The sequence below is a fragment of the Aspergillus aculeatus genome (genome assembly GCF_001890905.1).
Source record: "Aspergillus aculeatus ATCC 16872 unplaced genomic scaffold ASPACscaffold_1, whole genome shotgun sequence".
In the NCBI taxonomy this organism is placed as follows: Eukaryota; Fungi; Ascomycota; class Eurotiomycetes; order Eurotiales; family Aspergillaceae; genus Aspergillus; species Aspergillus aculeatus.
The window spans coordinates 2,187,628-2,201,349 of NW_017962976.1; the positions used below are offsets into that span (position 1 = coordinate 2,187,628).

The 13,722-nt window shown below is 53.7% G+C and overlaps 5 protein-coding genes across 5 annotated transcripts; 4 read left to right on the plus strand and 1 right to left on the minus strand.

Annotated features, from left to right (window-relative positions):
• Positions 1–371: 371 nt before the first annotated feature.
• ASPACDRAFT_49272 (MFS transporter) lies at positions 372–2,341 on the plus strand (the record flags this gene model as incomplete). The annotated part of the gene is made up of 5 exons (XM_020202229.1): positions 372–419; positions 468–703; positions 779–1,768; positions 1,885–2,016; positions 2,077–2,341. 5 exons carry the CDS (start codon positions 372–374, stop codon positions 2,339–2,341), a joined length of 1,671 nt encoding a protein of 556 aa, XP_020061274.1.
• A 1,034-nt stretch (positions 2,342–3,375) lies between these two features.
• ASPACDRAFT_109939 (FAD-dependent oxidoreductase) lies at positions 3,376–5,555 on the plus strand. The gene has a single exon (XM_020195438.1). The coding sequence runs from the start codon at positions 3,704–3,706 to the stop codon at positions 5,468–5,470; it is 1,767 nt and encodes a 588-aa protein (XP_020061275.1). The 5' UTR covers positions 3,376–3,703; the 3' UTR covers positions 5,471–5,555.
• Positions 5,556–5,951: 396 nt separating this feature from the next.
• Positions 5,952–7,035, plus strand: ASPACDRAFT_1884544 (RTA1 domain-containing protein; the record flags this gene model as incomplete). Its single annotated transcript, XM_020198374.1, has 3 exons — positions 5,952–6,099; positions 6,160–6,408; positions 6,463–7,035. 3 exons carry the CDS (start codon positions 5,952–5,954, stop codon positions 6,927–6,929), a joined length of 864 nt encoding a protein of 287 aa, XP_020061276.1. The 3' UTR covers positions 6,930–7,035.
• Positions 7,036–9,090: 2,055 nt separating this feature from the next.
• Positions 9,091–10,613, plus strand: ASPACDRAFT_56349 (uncharacterized protein; the record flags this gene model as incomplete). Its single annotated transcript, XM_020203119.1, has 6 exons — positions 9,091–9,574; positions 9,610–9,681; positions 9,748–9,786; positions 9,852–10,102; positions 10,166–10,394; positions 10,471–10,613. The coding sequence occupies 6 exons, from the start codon at positions 9,091–9,093 to the stop codon at positions 10,611–10,613; spliced, it is 1,218 nt and encodes a 405-aa protein (XP_020061277.1).
• Positions 10,614–10,794: 181 nt separating this feature from the next.
• Positions 10,795–13,557, minus strand: ASPACDRAFT_56350 (putative gamma-tubulin complex component GCP5; the record flags this gene model as incomplete). The annotated part of the gene is made up of 2 exons (XM_020203120.1): positions 10,795–13,428; positions 13,540–13,557. The coding sequence occupies 2 exons, from the start codon at positions 13,555–13,557 to the stop codon at positions 10,795–10,797; spliced, it is 2,652 nt and encodes an 883-aa protein (XP_020061278.1).
• Between the last annotated feature and the right edge of the window lie 165 nt (positions 13,558–13,722).

The following is a 13,722-nucleotide window of genomic DNA, read 5'->3' on the forward strand; positions in this document are numbered from 1 at the left end:
AAGACATCCAGGCTCAGCGGAAAGAGATGGAGCACAAGTGAAGTAAGAACCAGTTCTCGGCCCGCGACAATCTACTTGCCCTGGCGGTTTGGTGTGAGCACTGATAGACTATGGGTAATTCGGATTCGGAATTCGATCATGGCACCACGGGCGGAGGCCAGTGGAAAATTTGTCGTCGTTAGTCTAGATATGATGGATAAAAGTGGAAACACCCATTGCCAGACAAGTGGGTTACGGGCTGTGGAGTAGTGATGGAGCACTGAGTAGATATATCAGGGCCTGCCTGAGCTGTCCTCTTTCTTTCTCTCTGGTTCAATGTGATAGACATCAATCCCATACACTCCGGAGACCGGCATCAGCATCCACTCGCCATGGAACACCACGATGATCATGAAAAGTACTTCTCCGAGACGACACCCGTGGACAGCACCAGTGATGATTACTCGTCTTCCTTCGACGAGCCACAGCACCCGGACGACGAGCACCATCCCGACTCGTTAGAGTTGGCCCGTATCAACACCTATCGGCTGCAGCAGAAGGCGACGGTAGGGTCGACGCGACCCCCCGTGCCCCGAGAGAAATGGCTGCCCATGGGCGCGGGCAAGGAGTATCCGCCGCTGCTACCGGACCCGGAGACGTATGTGGTCGAATTCGACGGCGCACAGGATCCCATGCATCCGTATAACTGGTCCATCCTACGGAGGTATGCATGCCCACCAAACCCCAGATCAAGAACCCTCATAAACGTCCCAATCACTAACTCCTTCCAATCCCACAGATCCATCCTCGTAGCCATCCTCTGCTACTCGACCTTCGCGGCCTCCTTCACCAGCGCCATCTTCTCCGCTGCGTCGACGGGCGTGAGCCGGGAATTCTCCGTCAGCACGGAAGTCAGCACGCTCGGGGTGACGCTGTACGTGCTAGGGTTCGCGGCGGGGCCGACGATCTGGGCGCCGGCGTCGGAGCTGATCGGGCGGCGGTGGCCGCTCTCGCTGGGGCTGTTCGGGTGTGGGATCTTCACGATCGCGTCGGCCACGGGCAAGGACGTGCAGACGATCATGCTGTGCCGGTTCTTCGGGGGCCTGTTCGCGGCGAGCCCGATCTCGATCGTGCCGGCGGTGTTTGCGGATCTGTTCAACAACGCGCAGCGCGGCATCGTCATGTCCATCTTCTGCATGGCGGTGTTCATCGGCCCCTTCGCTTCTCCCTTTGTCGGCGGGTTCATCGCCAGCAACAGCCGCCTCGGCTGGCGCTGGACCCTGTACCTGCCGGCCATCATGGTCTTTGCCGGATTTGTTCTGGTCGCCTTGTTCCTGGACGAGACCTACGCCCCCGTTATCCTCGTCCGCAAGGCCGCCCTCCTGCGCCGCCAGACCCGCAACTGGGGCATTCACGCCAAGCAGGACGAGGTCGAGGTCGACGTCCACGAGCTCGTCCGCAACAACTTCACCCGCCCGCTGACCATGCTGGCCACCGAGCCCATCCTGCTGCTGATTTCCTTGTATATCAGCTTCATCTACGGGCTGATCTATGCCCTGCTCGGCGCCTACCCCGTCATCTTCCAGGGGGTGTACGGGATGAGTGCCGGGGTGGGGGGTCTGGCGTTTGTCGGATTGATTTTGGGCGAGTTGCTGGGAGGCGTGTTTGTGCTGTTCCTGCAGGGCGATTATAAGCGCAAGCTGGCCGCGAATGGGGACCGCCCCGTGCCGGAGTGGCGGTTGCCCGCTGCGATTGTCGGGGCCGTGGCTTTTGCTGGGGGGATGTTTTGGTATGTTTCCCCCTTCCGAACTTCATCTCATCTCTCCCCCTTGATATACCGACTCCACTCCAGGCTATATCTTCTGCCTACCTTCCACAAATATACTAATACCCTCCGATCAACAGGCTCGGCTGGACCGGCTACAACCCCCACATCCATTACCTCGTCCCCATGGCCTCGGGCGTGCTCACGGGCTTCGGCATCTTTTGCATCTTCCTGCAATGCTTCAACTACATTGTTGACTGTTATCCGACTTTGTACGTCCCCCACCCTTCTCTCCCTCCTTTCCTAACAAAAATGTGTACTAATAGAAGTAGAGCGGCATCCACCATCGCAGCCAACACCATCCTCCGCTCGGCCGTCGGGTGCGCCTTCCCGCTCTTCTCGCGGCAGCTGATGCAGAACCTGGGCGTGCAGTGGGCGGGCACCCTGCTCGGGTGCATTGCCACGGTGCTCATTCCGATCCCCGTGGTGTTCTGGCGGTATGGGCCGTGGTTGCGGAGCCGGAGTGCGTTGGCGGCGTCGCCGGTGGTCGCGGTGGAGAAGGGGGAGGAGGAGGGGAAGGGGGTGATGATGGTTTGATTTGTCTGTTCATGGGGTTGTGTCTATGACTTGATGAGTTGTGGTTTGATGAGATACCCTTGCATTTGTGTTTAGCGCTGTTAATGTTACTGTCTGTTGTATATATATGATTTCTACTTTCTGTGTGTTGTTGAAGCTTTTGTTATAGTGACAAGATGGTTATGATGTGTCAGTGTAAGCATGCTTGAGATGACTAGCTCAACGCATCAAGCAACCGATCTATCCAAAATCCTACCCCACCAACGTACACCCGAAAGAACAGATCGTGCGCCAGTCGGGTCGGGTACGCGAAGCAGACGTTCAAGTTGATGGCGATAACCAGCATCGAGAAGAGGGCGTAACGCCGATGCTGAAGCCTAGCTCGCGGAAGCAAGCCGCGGTAGGTGTGCGCGGGTAGTTTTGATGGTCGTGGGCGTGGTCGCGGTTCCAGGAGAGGATGTGTTGTTGGAGCGGGGTCTATTTCTTTATTAGGGATATCTTTTGGATGGGGTTGATGGGGTGGGGGAATGGGGAATAAGGTTGGGGAAGGTGGCTGGGGGGAGGTGGCTGGTGATGCGGCATTTCGGGGCTGTGATGGTGATGGTGGTGGTGGTGGTGGTTTTGGGAGTGGGAGTGGTGTTTGGTTTAGGCATTGTGGTGTGATCCTGGGTACAAGGTTACTTGTTTGTCTCAATTATCATTGCTACTAGATTGATCAATAACTACCGGTTGCACAAAAATCAGGATGAATAAGATAAGATGCGCTGGATGGCGTCACGACTGATTGGTGAAGCCGGGTCATTGTGATGTCATCCCCCCCCATCCAGCCTTCAACCTATCGCAGCCTCGCCTTATCAATATTCCCCTTAGAAACCACAATTAAGGAATATTGTTTCAAGCAGGCAAGCCAATCCTGGCCGAGTCGAGTCTCTTCTTGACTGGCTGGTATGGTCTCCGGCTTTTTCCGCAGTAGAAACCCATCAAAACTAGTCTACACTCGTGATCGCCGGATGCAATCTGGGGAACAGAGATCAAGGAACTTAGAACTCGAATGGTCCATCGAATCCAACCGTAGAACGATTAGATCGCCTCTGTCTGGGTCTGGCCAACCTGACCTTGTTCTGCGGAGATCATCGCAGACCATTCGCTCCCACTCTCGTCTCCGGGTAATGTATCCCATCAATCAGCGACAAGAACGCAGCTCTTTCACACCTGTCATGTTTGTGTCATGCTTCTCGGCGCTCAAACAGCGTATCGAAGCTGAGTCTACCGTTAGGTCATCGTGATGCGATTCTGTATAACCCAAGCTTATATGCACTCCATGCCGACCACTCAGAAAAACGCTCAAGCAACGGAATCCTAATTCACTGCATTGCTCCGGCCATGCTCCAAGCTCTGAACCTCTACAGCGTCACATGCCATAGAGCAATCCGACACAGCGCCTTCAAACGTGTCAACTACCAGCTGCTCTTCACCGTCTCTCGATACTCGACCAGTACCACCTCGCCCTCCCGCAAGCTGGCCACCATGGCGGAACACTCCCAGCAATTCATGAACACCTCCGGCGAGACGGACCCGGTCTGGGTCCGCCACATGCCTTACTCCAAGTACCCACACTTCCCTGTCCTGGATGAGAATGTTGAAACCGATGTCTGCATTGTCGGGGCCGGCATCGCCGGTATCTCCATCGCGTACGAGCTGGTCAACCGGGGCAAGCGGGTTACCGTGATCGAGGCCCGCAACGTCCTCTCCGGGGAGTCCGGCCGCACCAGTGGCCACCTGTCCAACGCGCTCGATGACGGGTACACCGAGATTCAGAAGAAGCATGGGTCCCAGGGCGCCCGGGCCGCGGCCGAGAGCCACACCTGGGCCATACAGCGCGTCGGGGAGATCTCCAAGTCCCTGGGCATCGACTGCGAGTACCGCACGCTGCCGGCCTATGAGATCTCGCAGTACCCGCGCGGCGACTCCAAGCACGACCAGGAGATCGCGGAGCTGAAGGAGGAAGTCGATCTGGCCCAGAAGCTGGGCCTCCGGGCCTCGTACCACGAGGGACTCGCCGTGAAGGGCTGGGACGGCGCGATCGACCAGCGCGACGCGGCCGTCTTCGCCGACCAGGCCACCTTCCACCCGACCAAATACTTCGTCGGGGTGCTGGAATGGCTGCGCCAGCAGCCCAATTTCCAGTGTTACACCCATACCCGCATGATGTCCGTCGAGGAGAAGAACCTCGTCCAGGTGAAGACGTTCAACGGCCACACGATCACCGCCAACGACGTCGTCCAAGCCACGTGCGTCCCACTGCAGAAGCTGAGCGTCATCGCCGAGATGGAGTACATGCGCACGTACTGCATTGCTATCCGCGTGCCGAAGGGGTCGATCGAGGACTGTCTGCTGTATGACGAGGCAGAGGCGTACAAGTACATCCGCTTCACGGAGTGCGATGCGAAAGATGACTATTTGGTGATCGGGGGTTGCGACCACAAGGTCGGCCAGGAGGAGACGGGAGGCCGGTTTGAGGAGCTCGAGGCCTGGGTGCGCGAGCGGTTCACCCAGGCCGGGTCGGTCGACTACCGGTGGAGCGGGCAGATTTACGAGCCCGTCGACTATATGGCGTTCATCGGGCGGAACCAGGGCCAACACCATACCTATATTGTGACGGGCGACAGCGGGAACGGACTCACTCACGGTGTGCTAGCAGGCAAGCTAATCGCGGACGAGATCACCGGCACTGAAAACGCCTGGGCTCAGCTGTACAACCCCAACCGTCTCAAGAGCATCGCGAAGTCGATGCCTAGCATGATAAAACATGATCTGCAGATCAATGCCCAATATAAGCGGTGGATGCAGTCCGACATCAAGGACATCGAGGATCTCGCGCCTTGTTCGGGAGGCGTACTGAAGGAGAACCCGGCCAAACCAATCGCCGTGTACAAAGATGACCAGGGCAAGGCCCATAAGTACAGTGCCATTTGCCCTCACATGAAGGCCGTGTTGAGTTGGAACGATACGGAGAAGAGCTGGGATTGCCCGGTCCACGGTAGTCGGTTCAGCTGCGACGGAGTGTGTATTGAGGGACCGTCCAAGGCCAACCTGACGCCCATGGATGAGTTTGCGAAACGGGAGCAACGTGCTCAAGAGGCCATGTAAACGATATCAGAATTTTCTTTTCTCCTTTCTTTTCTATCAATGAGATATATGTAATGGTTCAAGTCGAGTACCATGGATTTGCGTTAAAGATGTGCGTTGTCCAGGGATAGAATTAACCATGAACGGGTAAGGATACGAAAACGAAGCGCGACCGGGGATAAGCTTAGATATTGTGGAGCCCGCCGCCCCTTTCCTAATCGGGAGCACGCAACGAGATACGAAGCATCATTTTTTCCCCTTAGACACACTGCCACGAGGATCAGTTCCCAGCCATCGTTTACACTACATTTGAGGTAAATGAGGTCCACTACTACCTTAGTTATGGATCGAGTCCACAGTCGGGCATCTCTGGTACGGCAACAGCGTTCAAGTTAAAAGCAGAGCGCAATCCTCTGTCTTGTCTTCTTTCTTTCCTGCAATCTAGTCGCCATTGAACCTCTTCTGCCAATACCTCCTTTGTTAATCAACCAGCACATTGGCTATGGAATTCACGTTCTATTATTACGCGCCATCCAGCGCAGCCGCGGGCATCTTCGTGGTCCTGTTTGGCCTCAGCACCCTTCTGCACTTCTACCAGCTGGCGCGGACTCGGTCATGGTTCATGATCCCTTTCTTCATCGGAGGCATCCGTACGTCAAACATGTCACCCTTTGTCCATATATCCACAAGCTAACAGTACGGATCAACAGTCGAGACCATCGGATACGTGGGCCGCCTGCTGTCCGCTCTTCAGAGCCCCGATTTCACCAAAGGGCCGTACATCATTCAGAGCGCCCTGATCCTCATTGCGCCCGCCTTCCTCGCGGCGAGCATCTACATGACCCTCGGTCGGATCATCCGCATGGTTCACGCAGAGCAATACGCGGTCATCCGACTGAGTTGGATGACCAAGATCTTCGTGACGGGCGATGTGCTTTCTTTCTTGATGCAGGCTTCCGGTGCGTTTCCAGCCACAACCCTCACTCTACTACAACTTGCTGATTGATGAACAGGCGCCGGGCTGATGGTCAGCAACTCCAACGACCCCTCCACCGGAGAACACATCATTATCGGCGGTCTCTTCGTCCAGATCATCTTCTTCGGCTTCTTCATCATCACGGCTATTATCTTCGAGTCGCGCATGCGGAAGAACCCGACCGGCACGGCCATGGAACTGTCCGGTGTGTGGCGCCGGCACATGGTCGCCCTCTATGTCTCGAGTGTCCTTATCTTCATTCGTTCCATTATCAGAGTGGTGGAGTACCTGGAAGGGTATGACGGGTATCTCATGAAGCACGAGGCATTCATCTATGTCTTCGACGCGCTCCTGATGTTCGGGGCGATGGTCGTGCTGCAGTACATCCATCCCAGCCAGATCAACTGCTTCCTCGGGATGGGGGACAAGTACTCGGAGAAGGCCTTCAAGACGCGCAAGTTCGTGCCACTTGCGACGGAGATGGAGGTGTCGTCTGATGTTTGAGGGGGTGTGTTCCGCGATGAATGTTGTAGTTGAGGTCTTTACGAAGCGATGATTGTTCTGTGTTGCCCAGCAAGGCATATATATGTATATACTGACAGTTTATGATCTCTCCTCTGACATCGTCTGCGACCACCATGGTCAATATTCACTTATCATTGAGTTGAGGAGAGTCCCATGCCATCATTCTTATGCTCGGCCGTGCAGCTCACATTCACCATCACCTTTCTATCTATCTATTCCCTGCTTCCCGGCCGACTTCGCCACTTTTCCATTGCAAATCACTTTGACCGTGCCCCTTTCGTCTCCAGGCATCAGCCCTTACACTCCTGCTTTCCTCCCGTTACAACATCCTCGCCTACCTGACTGGCATATGCTCAGATTCCCATGAATCACTGCTTTCCTCCATCATCCACCATTTACCTCTTTCGCCATGGCCTCACCAGCTGCGTGCTTCTCGGAAGATCAGGAGAATTTTAATATCCCATCACCGCGACGCCAGGCGCTTCTGGAGCGACCAAAAGATACTTGGGGACAAGAGCGTGTTTCTCGCTTTTGGTGGGCAATGCTCCATGTTTGTGATATTGATGTCCTCGACCATCTTGTCACCCTGGAAACCTGCTCACGACACAAAGCAGTGAATGGAATGATCAGCCCCTGGATGGGGCTGGTTATGCGTATCATAAAACTTTGGATGCGGAAGCACATATCGCCATACGTGGTGCACCCTTTGAGCAAGTCCATCCATGCTTCCGACTCCGAGAGTATCATTTTTGCAGTAGAAAAAAGGGACAGCTTTTCGTGTGTTGTCACCTCCGACCCTGATGGCCAGACCGCTTCCATCTTTCCAATCACCCTTATGGGAGAAGCTCTACGGAAAAGCGATATGGGCGAGTGGCCCTCACTTCTTGACCTGCTCGGGCTTTGAGGCCTCCCGCTACGGTTGCGCGAGGGGAAGCTGCGATTTTCAGAGATCCTCCGGATCCTACCCAGGGGGCACAATCAATCAACAACACGATTACTTTCAACCCCACCCTGCATACCCTTTGGAACGCAAGATTGTTTGCCTTGCGACCCCAAGCCGAACGTCCGCCGGCCGACAGTCGCGAACTGAAGGTTCAGTCTCTCTGACTACCTTTCAGCACCAAGCATTCGCCGTTCTTCGAGGAGGTCGATTTGAGTTTGAGGCCCCCACCGAACGAGATAGGTGCTCTGGCAGACATCCGCGAGAGAGACTCATTGGAACTTGTGTTGAAAATAGCTGTGGGACAGGCCGGAATTCCCACACTGGCGACTGGGCATGAGATTACGATTACTACTAGTGATGCAGCTGAATACCCGGTTCCCAGCTACGGCCTATTGGAAATGCATCTCCTTCTGACCCGGCTCACTCGACTTGCTGGTCTGACCGCTTTGAATTACGAGAATAGTGAACTTGGTGATGACAAGGCGCATATCCTGAACTGGTTGTCCGACATTAACTAGCAAGTTTCGCTGACCTTGCCGTCGGCTGCTTGCTTGAGGCCTGGAGAGCTACGTCTTTTCCCAGATACGGTCCAAGAACATGTCAAAAGGAAATTCGGTCAGAGTTAGGTTTGTTAACCATCCCTTACAAGGTCTGTCCTCAAGATACACAGGTTCTCTGGGTTTACCTGGGCTAATAGTACTGTACCGAAAAGTGGAGGATGAAGAGATTATTGTACGGCCTGATAGGAGAGGGAGCCAAAAGTATTGACCTGTGTCTAGACAACAGCAGAAGGGGTCGGCTAGCTTGGACAATAGACTACTAAACACCCGTTTTCTCCGCGTGCATGCGCATAGTGTCGCAGTGATCGACGCCCTGTTATCCGCATTCAGGCTTGCTCTACCACCGTAGACTGCTTTTACATGCAGAGTGCGAGCCAACCATCCGACTCGTATCGGGCGCTGCCATCCACGCTAGGCACACAGTAATAAACCTTCTATGAATCACTGATAGGCCAATAAAGATACTTCTCTTGATTCCATCTGCAGCACTCCGCAGATGCGCGATACTACCAGTACCCAATGATGTGTGTGGTTCCGCGCAAGCAAATGCCGTCATACCGGGACCGAAGAAGTATATATCCCCAAGCCAGTCCACCTCCCTTCCTCCCCAACCTTCCAAACCTGAGCTACCAGCACAATGCCAGAAACTAACCCGCGGGACATCCTCCCGAACCTCCCCTGCGCCCTCCCAACAGCAGGCATCCCAGCAAACACAGGCGTCCGCAAGACTGCGGGCCTATTCTCCGACCTCTTCCGCACCGACCTCACGCCCACTCTTTTTACTCAAGACGCAGTATGGCGAGACACCTTCGCGCTGACCGGCACCTTACGAACCTTCTACTCCGCGCCCACCATCTGCGACGTCTTCAACCGCCTATGCACCAGCCGAGAAGCCCATGCCTTCTGTGTCGACATCGACGCCGCGAAGCCTGTCCGCCTGGGTGCCGAATGCGGCTGGATCGACGTGCCCTTCGTCTTTCAGACCAGATCACGCCCAGCCACCAATTGCTCGGGAGTGATGTCGCTGGTCCGGGCCGCCCCGGAGGAGGAGGAGTATCGGGTGTGGATGCTGTGCACGATGCTTGAGGGATTGCTCGGGTGGGGGGATGTGGATTCTCTGGGTCCGGGGGTGCAGAACATCTATAATGAAACCTAGGCCATGATATTGCGAAGGATATGGTCGCATCTGGGGCTTCATGTGTCACTATGGTGCAGCGTAGTACAACTTGTGAGTTGCTTTACACTTTCTTTGCCAATAATTATAAACCTTTTGCTCATGAGCTGATAACACCAGACGTTCTGCCTCGGGAATACCTGCAGCGAGCATGGGAAGGTAGGCTGCGTCCGCTGCCGTCTTTATAAGGTTTGCCTGAGAGTCTTGCTCTGATGGCACGCCAGGCATGTTCAACGATGTGACGCCTACGGAGGTCTCCGACCGCGAGATGAACCTCGTCCCGACTGCTGTGGCGCGTCTGATGACCATGGCAGCTGTGCATCCCCCGGCCGCCGCCGAGCCAGAGCGGTTCCAGGCTCTCCACCGCGCTGGGTTCCGAGTGGAAGTGTTTGGAGATCTGATCTATCAGTTGAACCAGCGTCTTGGTGGGCATTCTATGGATACAGGGTCATCGGCAATGATCGCCAGGGGCGAGGTAGGGATCATATGAAAGCTAGAAACACAAGCGAGTCAAGTGCGCTGACTGGGTTTCGAATAGATCAAAGTCAAATCCGATAGTCCGTTAGCGTCATACACAGAAGAGGGCCTCCTTTTCAGTGACGGGAGCGTCCTTCCGGCGGATGTTGTGATCTTCGCGACGGGGTTCACCGGGAACCTCCGTGACTCGGTCCGCACGTTCTTCGGCGAAGACATCTACAATCGCGTGGAGGACTACTGGGGTGTTGATCCGGAGGGTGAGTTGAAGGGCGTTTACGTCCCAACTGGCCGTAAGTGCAATCTGTTCTGCTTCTTTGCATAAAACGCTATGAGGAGTATTGAGAGTTGACGTGAAATTCATGCCAGATCCTGGTCTATGGTATATGGGAGGAGGAATGGGCCAAGCTAGGTTCTATTCGAGATTTGTGGCCTTGCAGATCCGTGCCAGCCTCGATGGGACTCCATTGCCTGTGTACCAAGGAATACACCTAAAGGAGAACTCGGCATAGCCGGCGAAATTTGCATCTCTCATGATGCACTGCAAGACCCCTAGGATAAATCCTAATTGCAGCCGCTCGAGACGATAGACTGAATTATGTCCCGGCTGCCCTAGCATTGTCAAATGTAGAAATGTTCTAATTGCACTCAAATCGGGCTTGATTCTCATGTGAACTGCCATCATCGTGCCTTTTAAAAGGCTGGCAGCGGTCCTGAGATCATGACCTGTCCCGCCTTCCTCCATTCAAGTTTCTCAGCCAGCATATCCCAGCTCAATGGACCGTCAAAACGTCCTATACCTTTCAGACGAGCCGCCACAGACGTAACTAGATGTTCGAACTGGTCTTTAATCTCTTTGATTTGTTGTAAATAGTTCGACTCATGGAAGGAGTCAGCGAATTCATTATCATTGGTATCGGAGTCGTCGTCACCCTCGTCGCTAAAGTCATCATCGGCGTCCTGACTATGTATGCGGGTCTTGCGGTCCACAGCTGGATGATTGCGACTGTCTACATTTCTCAAAGTCCTCCGGAATTGAGACTGGTCGCTTCCGTAGCGCGTAGCCTGAACCTCCGAAAAACGGACACAAAGGTCGAGAATAGCAACAATGGCTTGGTGAATCATTTCAAGATTGTCCGATAGCAAGCATTGTTCTTTAAGAGACATCATAAAGTTATAGTGGGCCTCGACCATACCATCAATGTCACTGGCGGCGGATAAGTCCTTGCGTAGCGACGCGGTTGCTGCTGAAATGACGAAGTCTGTCATGTGACTGTAGATGGCGTTGAGAAACCAGAGCATGTTGTGTCGCAGCGCATAGCTTAGCGTATTGTTCCTCGTATCTTGTATCTTGTCGTGGATATTGCTATGCTGTAAGCGCTGTTTGACAAGTGCATGCTTCGCTCTGCGTATCTGCATCAGAAATCTGGAAATTCGCTGGTAATCAGAGATCGCGGATTTTGGGATTATGTTTGCAACAGGCCACGGTAGGATATAATCAAATGAAATTGCATTAAGCATGTTCATCGATCGGCTGCTGCTCTTCTCGCCGTTTATTCCATCCGTCGAGGATCGTACAATGAGTCGTGACGGGTCAATAAAGGGCATCGAACCAAGAATACTCTGCGCCAGTTCTGTAAGGAGATATCGGTCGCTCCATGCCGCTTTCCCTCTATCGATCAAGTCGAATATTTTACTGTCGATTATGCCAGACATGCTCATGTCTCGGCAGAGGTAGATGTACTCCAGAGCCTGAAGCGATTCCCACAACCCACACTCTTTGTCAAACTTGCGTCTCAGTAACGCGGATGTAGCATTGTAATTTACCTCCACCATCCTCTGGAGGGCAGACTCGAGCAAAACAGAGAAAGGAAGGTAAGATGAAGGGGACTCTGGAGGGCACACGTCCTCTATCGTCACGGATGTTTTTCTGCGGTCCTCATCACCCGGACTCATGTTCAAGTGCCGCAAGAATACCATGCTCTTGCCGGCAATGAGGACTTTCTGCATGATGGGTTGGATGAATCGGGGCACAGAGGAGATGTTCGAAAGCGCATCGAGGGTATACCAGTCATGCCAGAGCGTTCGCAGGTCACCATTCTTCTGCTGGTGGTGAACGAAAAACCCATGATTGGCTGCGTCTTCTAGTTTGCCGGTTTCTAGCCAGAGACGAATAGGTCGGGCAAAGGTTTCCAAACATGAGAAGAACAGATCAGCAAGGACCGCGAACCTATCATCATCACCTGTCGCTTGAGTCAAGCATACTACATCGTACAGACGATTGAGACATTGAACGGAAGCATTCACTGACGTTGTCTCAAGCTTCGAGACTAGGTCTGACAGTATCAGGAGAAGCCTAGTTTCACGGCACACATCTTCAGAGAGTTGCAGCAGACTAACAGAGGCGGTTGACGTTGGAGAGAGGTATTGATGTTGTGCTTTTGAAAGAAACATGTCATAATTACTCAGACAACCTTCCAGTCCCCGCTGGAAGGTTTGCATATAAGGAATAGTTTGTGGCATCCTGACGAATAGTCTGAGAATGTCGACTTGAGTTCCGACTGAACTCAGGGATCGTAGAACCGAGGAGAAAGTTTCTCTCGATAAATGCGCAATATTGTAGTTCTGATCTACTTCAACATTGCCATTAAATCGTCGAAACATAGAAGTAGGCAGGCCTTGCAGCATGAAGATTGTCTCCCGAATAACCTCAAGTTCCGTCAAGGCGCAAGAAGATACTACTTCGTGACCCCCATCGAACTTGCTGTTTCGTGTCCAGAATTGTGCCTGCTTTATCGACTTTACCAGTTCTTCGTCATCACCAGATGTCAATGCAGCATCTGGAATCACATAATCTTCTTCTGGAGCTATAGAAATCTGGGGTGGTCGCGAGCGGTGGGTGTCGGTTGACAGGGAAACAGATGCGATCTCCTCATCGGAAGAATCGGCTCCGTAGTCTACAGCTTCCCAGATATCCTCTTCGCAAAATGCCGACCCGGCTGCATCCAAGTCAGACCAAGTGAGCGGTGCGGCCTCCTCTTGGAGTTTCGGCTTTGGGATTCGATCCAATCGTGAATACTGAGCCGGACGATCTGCAAGTTCCAGCAGCAGAGAAAGATATTCCGGGGCCCAGGAGCTACGGTGCTCATTGAGCTCTAGCAACCTGGAGCGAAGTGCATCTGCAAGCTCATCTTTGTTGAGAACTTGGAATTTCTCCTGCAGTCCATCCAGGTGGTTGGCAACCGCAAACTGATCTGTACGGCCATGAGCACCAGCTTTAACTGTGTCCTCGGCACGACGCTTGAGGGCAGCAAAGCGTGGTATGTCCTAAACAAGACATGTTAGCACCCACCCTTGAAGTAAAAGTGGGCTTGAACCAAATGCCTTTGCGTCAGCCTTTGCGACGGCCTCAATTAGCTTTTCTAATAGAGCGCTCACGTTGGCCGTAGCAGCCATGACGGGCACAACATAGGTGAGGCAGTCTGAGCACCTTATCTCTGGATATCAGCACAGCCACTAAGGAAAAGACGAAAAGGAGCGCTCTCCATCGTCCTGTGGTTTCATCAAGGCCGTTGAATTGGTTACGCGGCGCTGATGAAGTGGTGCAGGTCGGCGACCGAG

Coding starts and splice junctions, on each gene's coding strand:
- ASPACDRAFT_109939 (XM_020195438.1), top strand. CDS start 3,704: ATGCTCCAAGCTCTGAACCTCTACAGCGTCACATGCCATAGAGCAATC.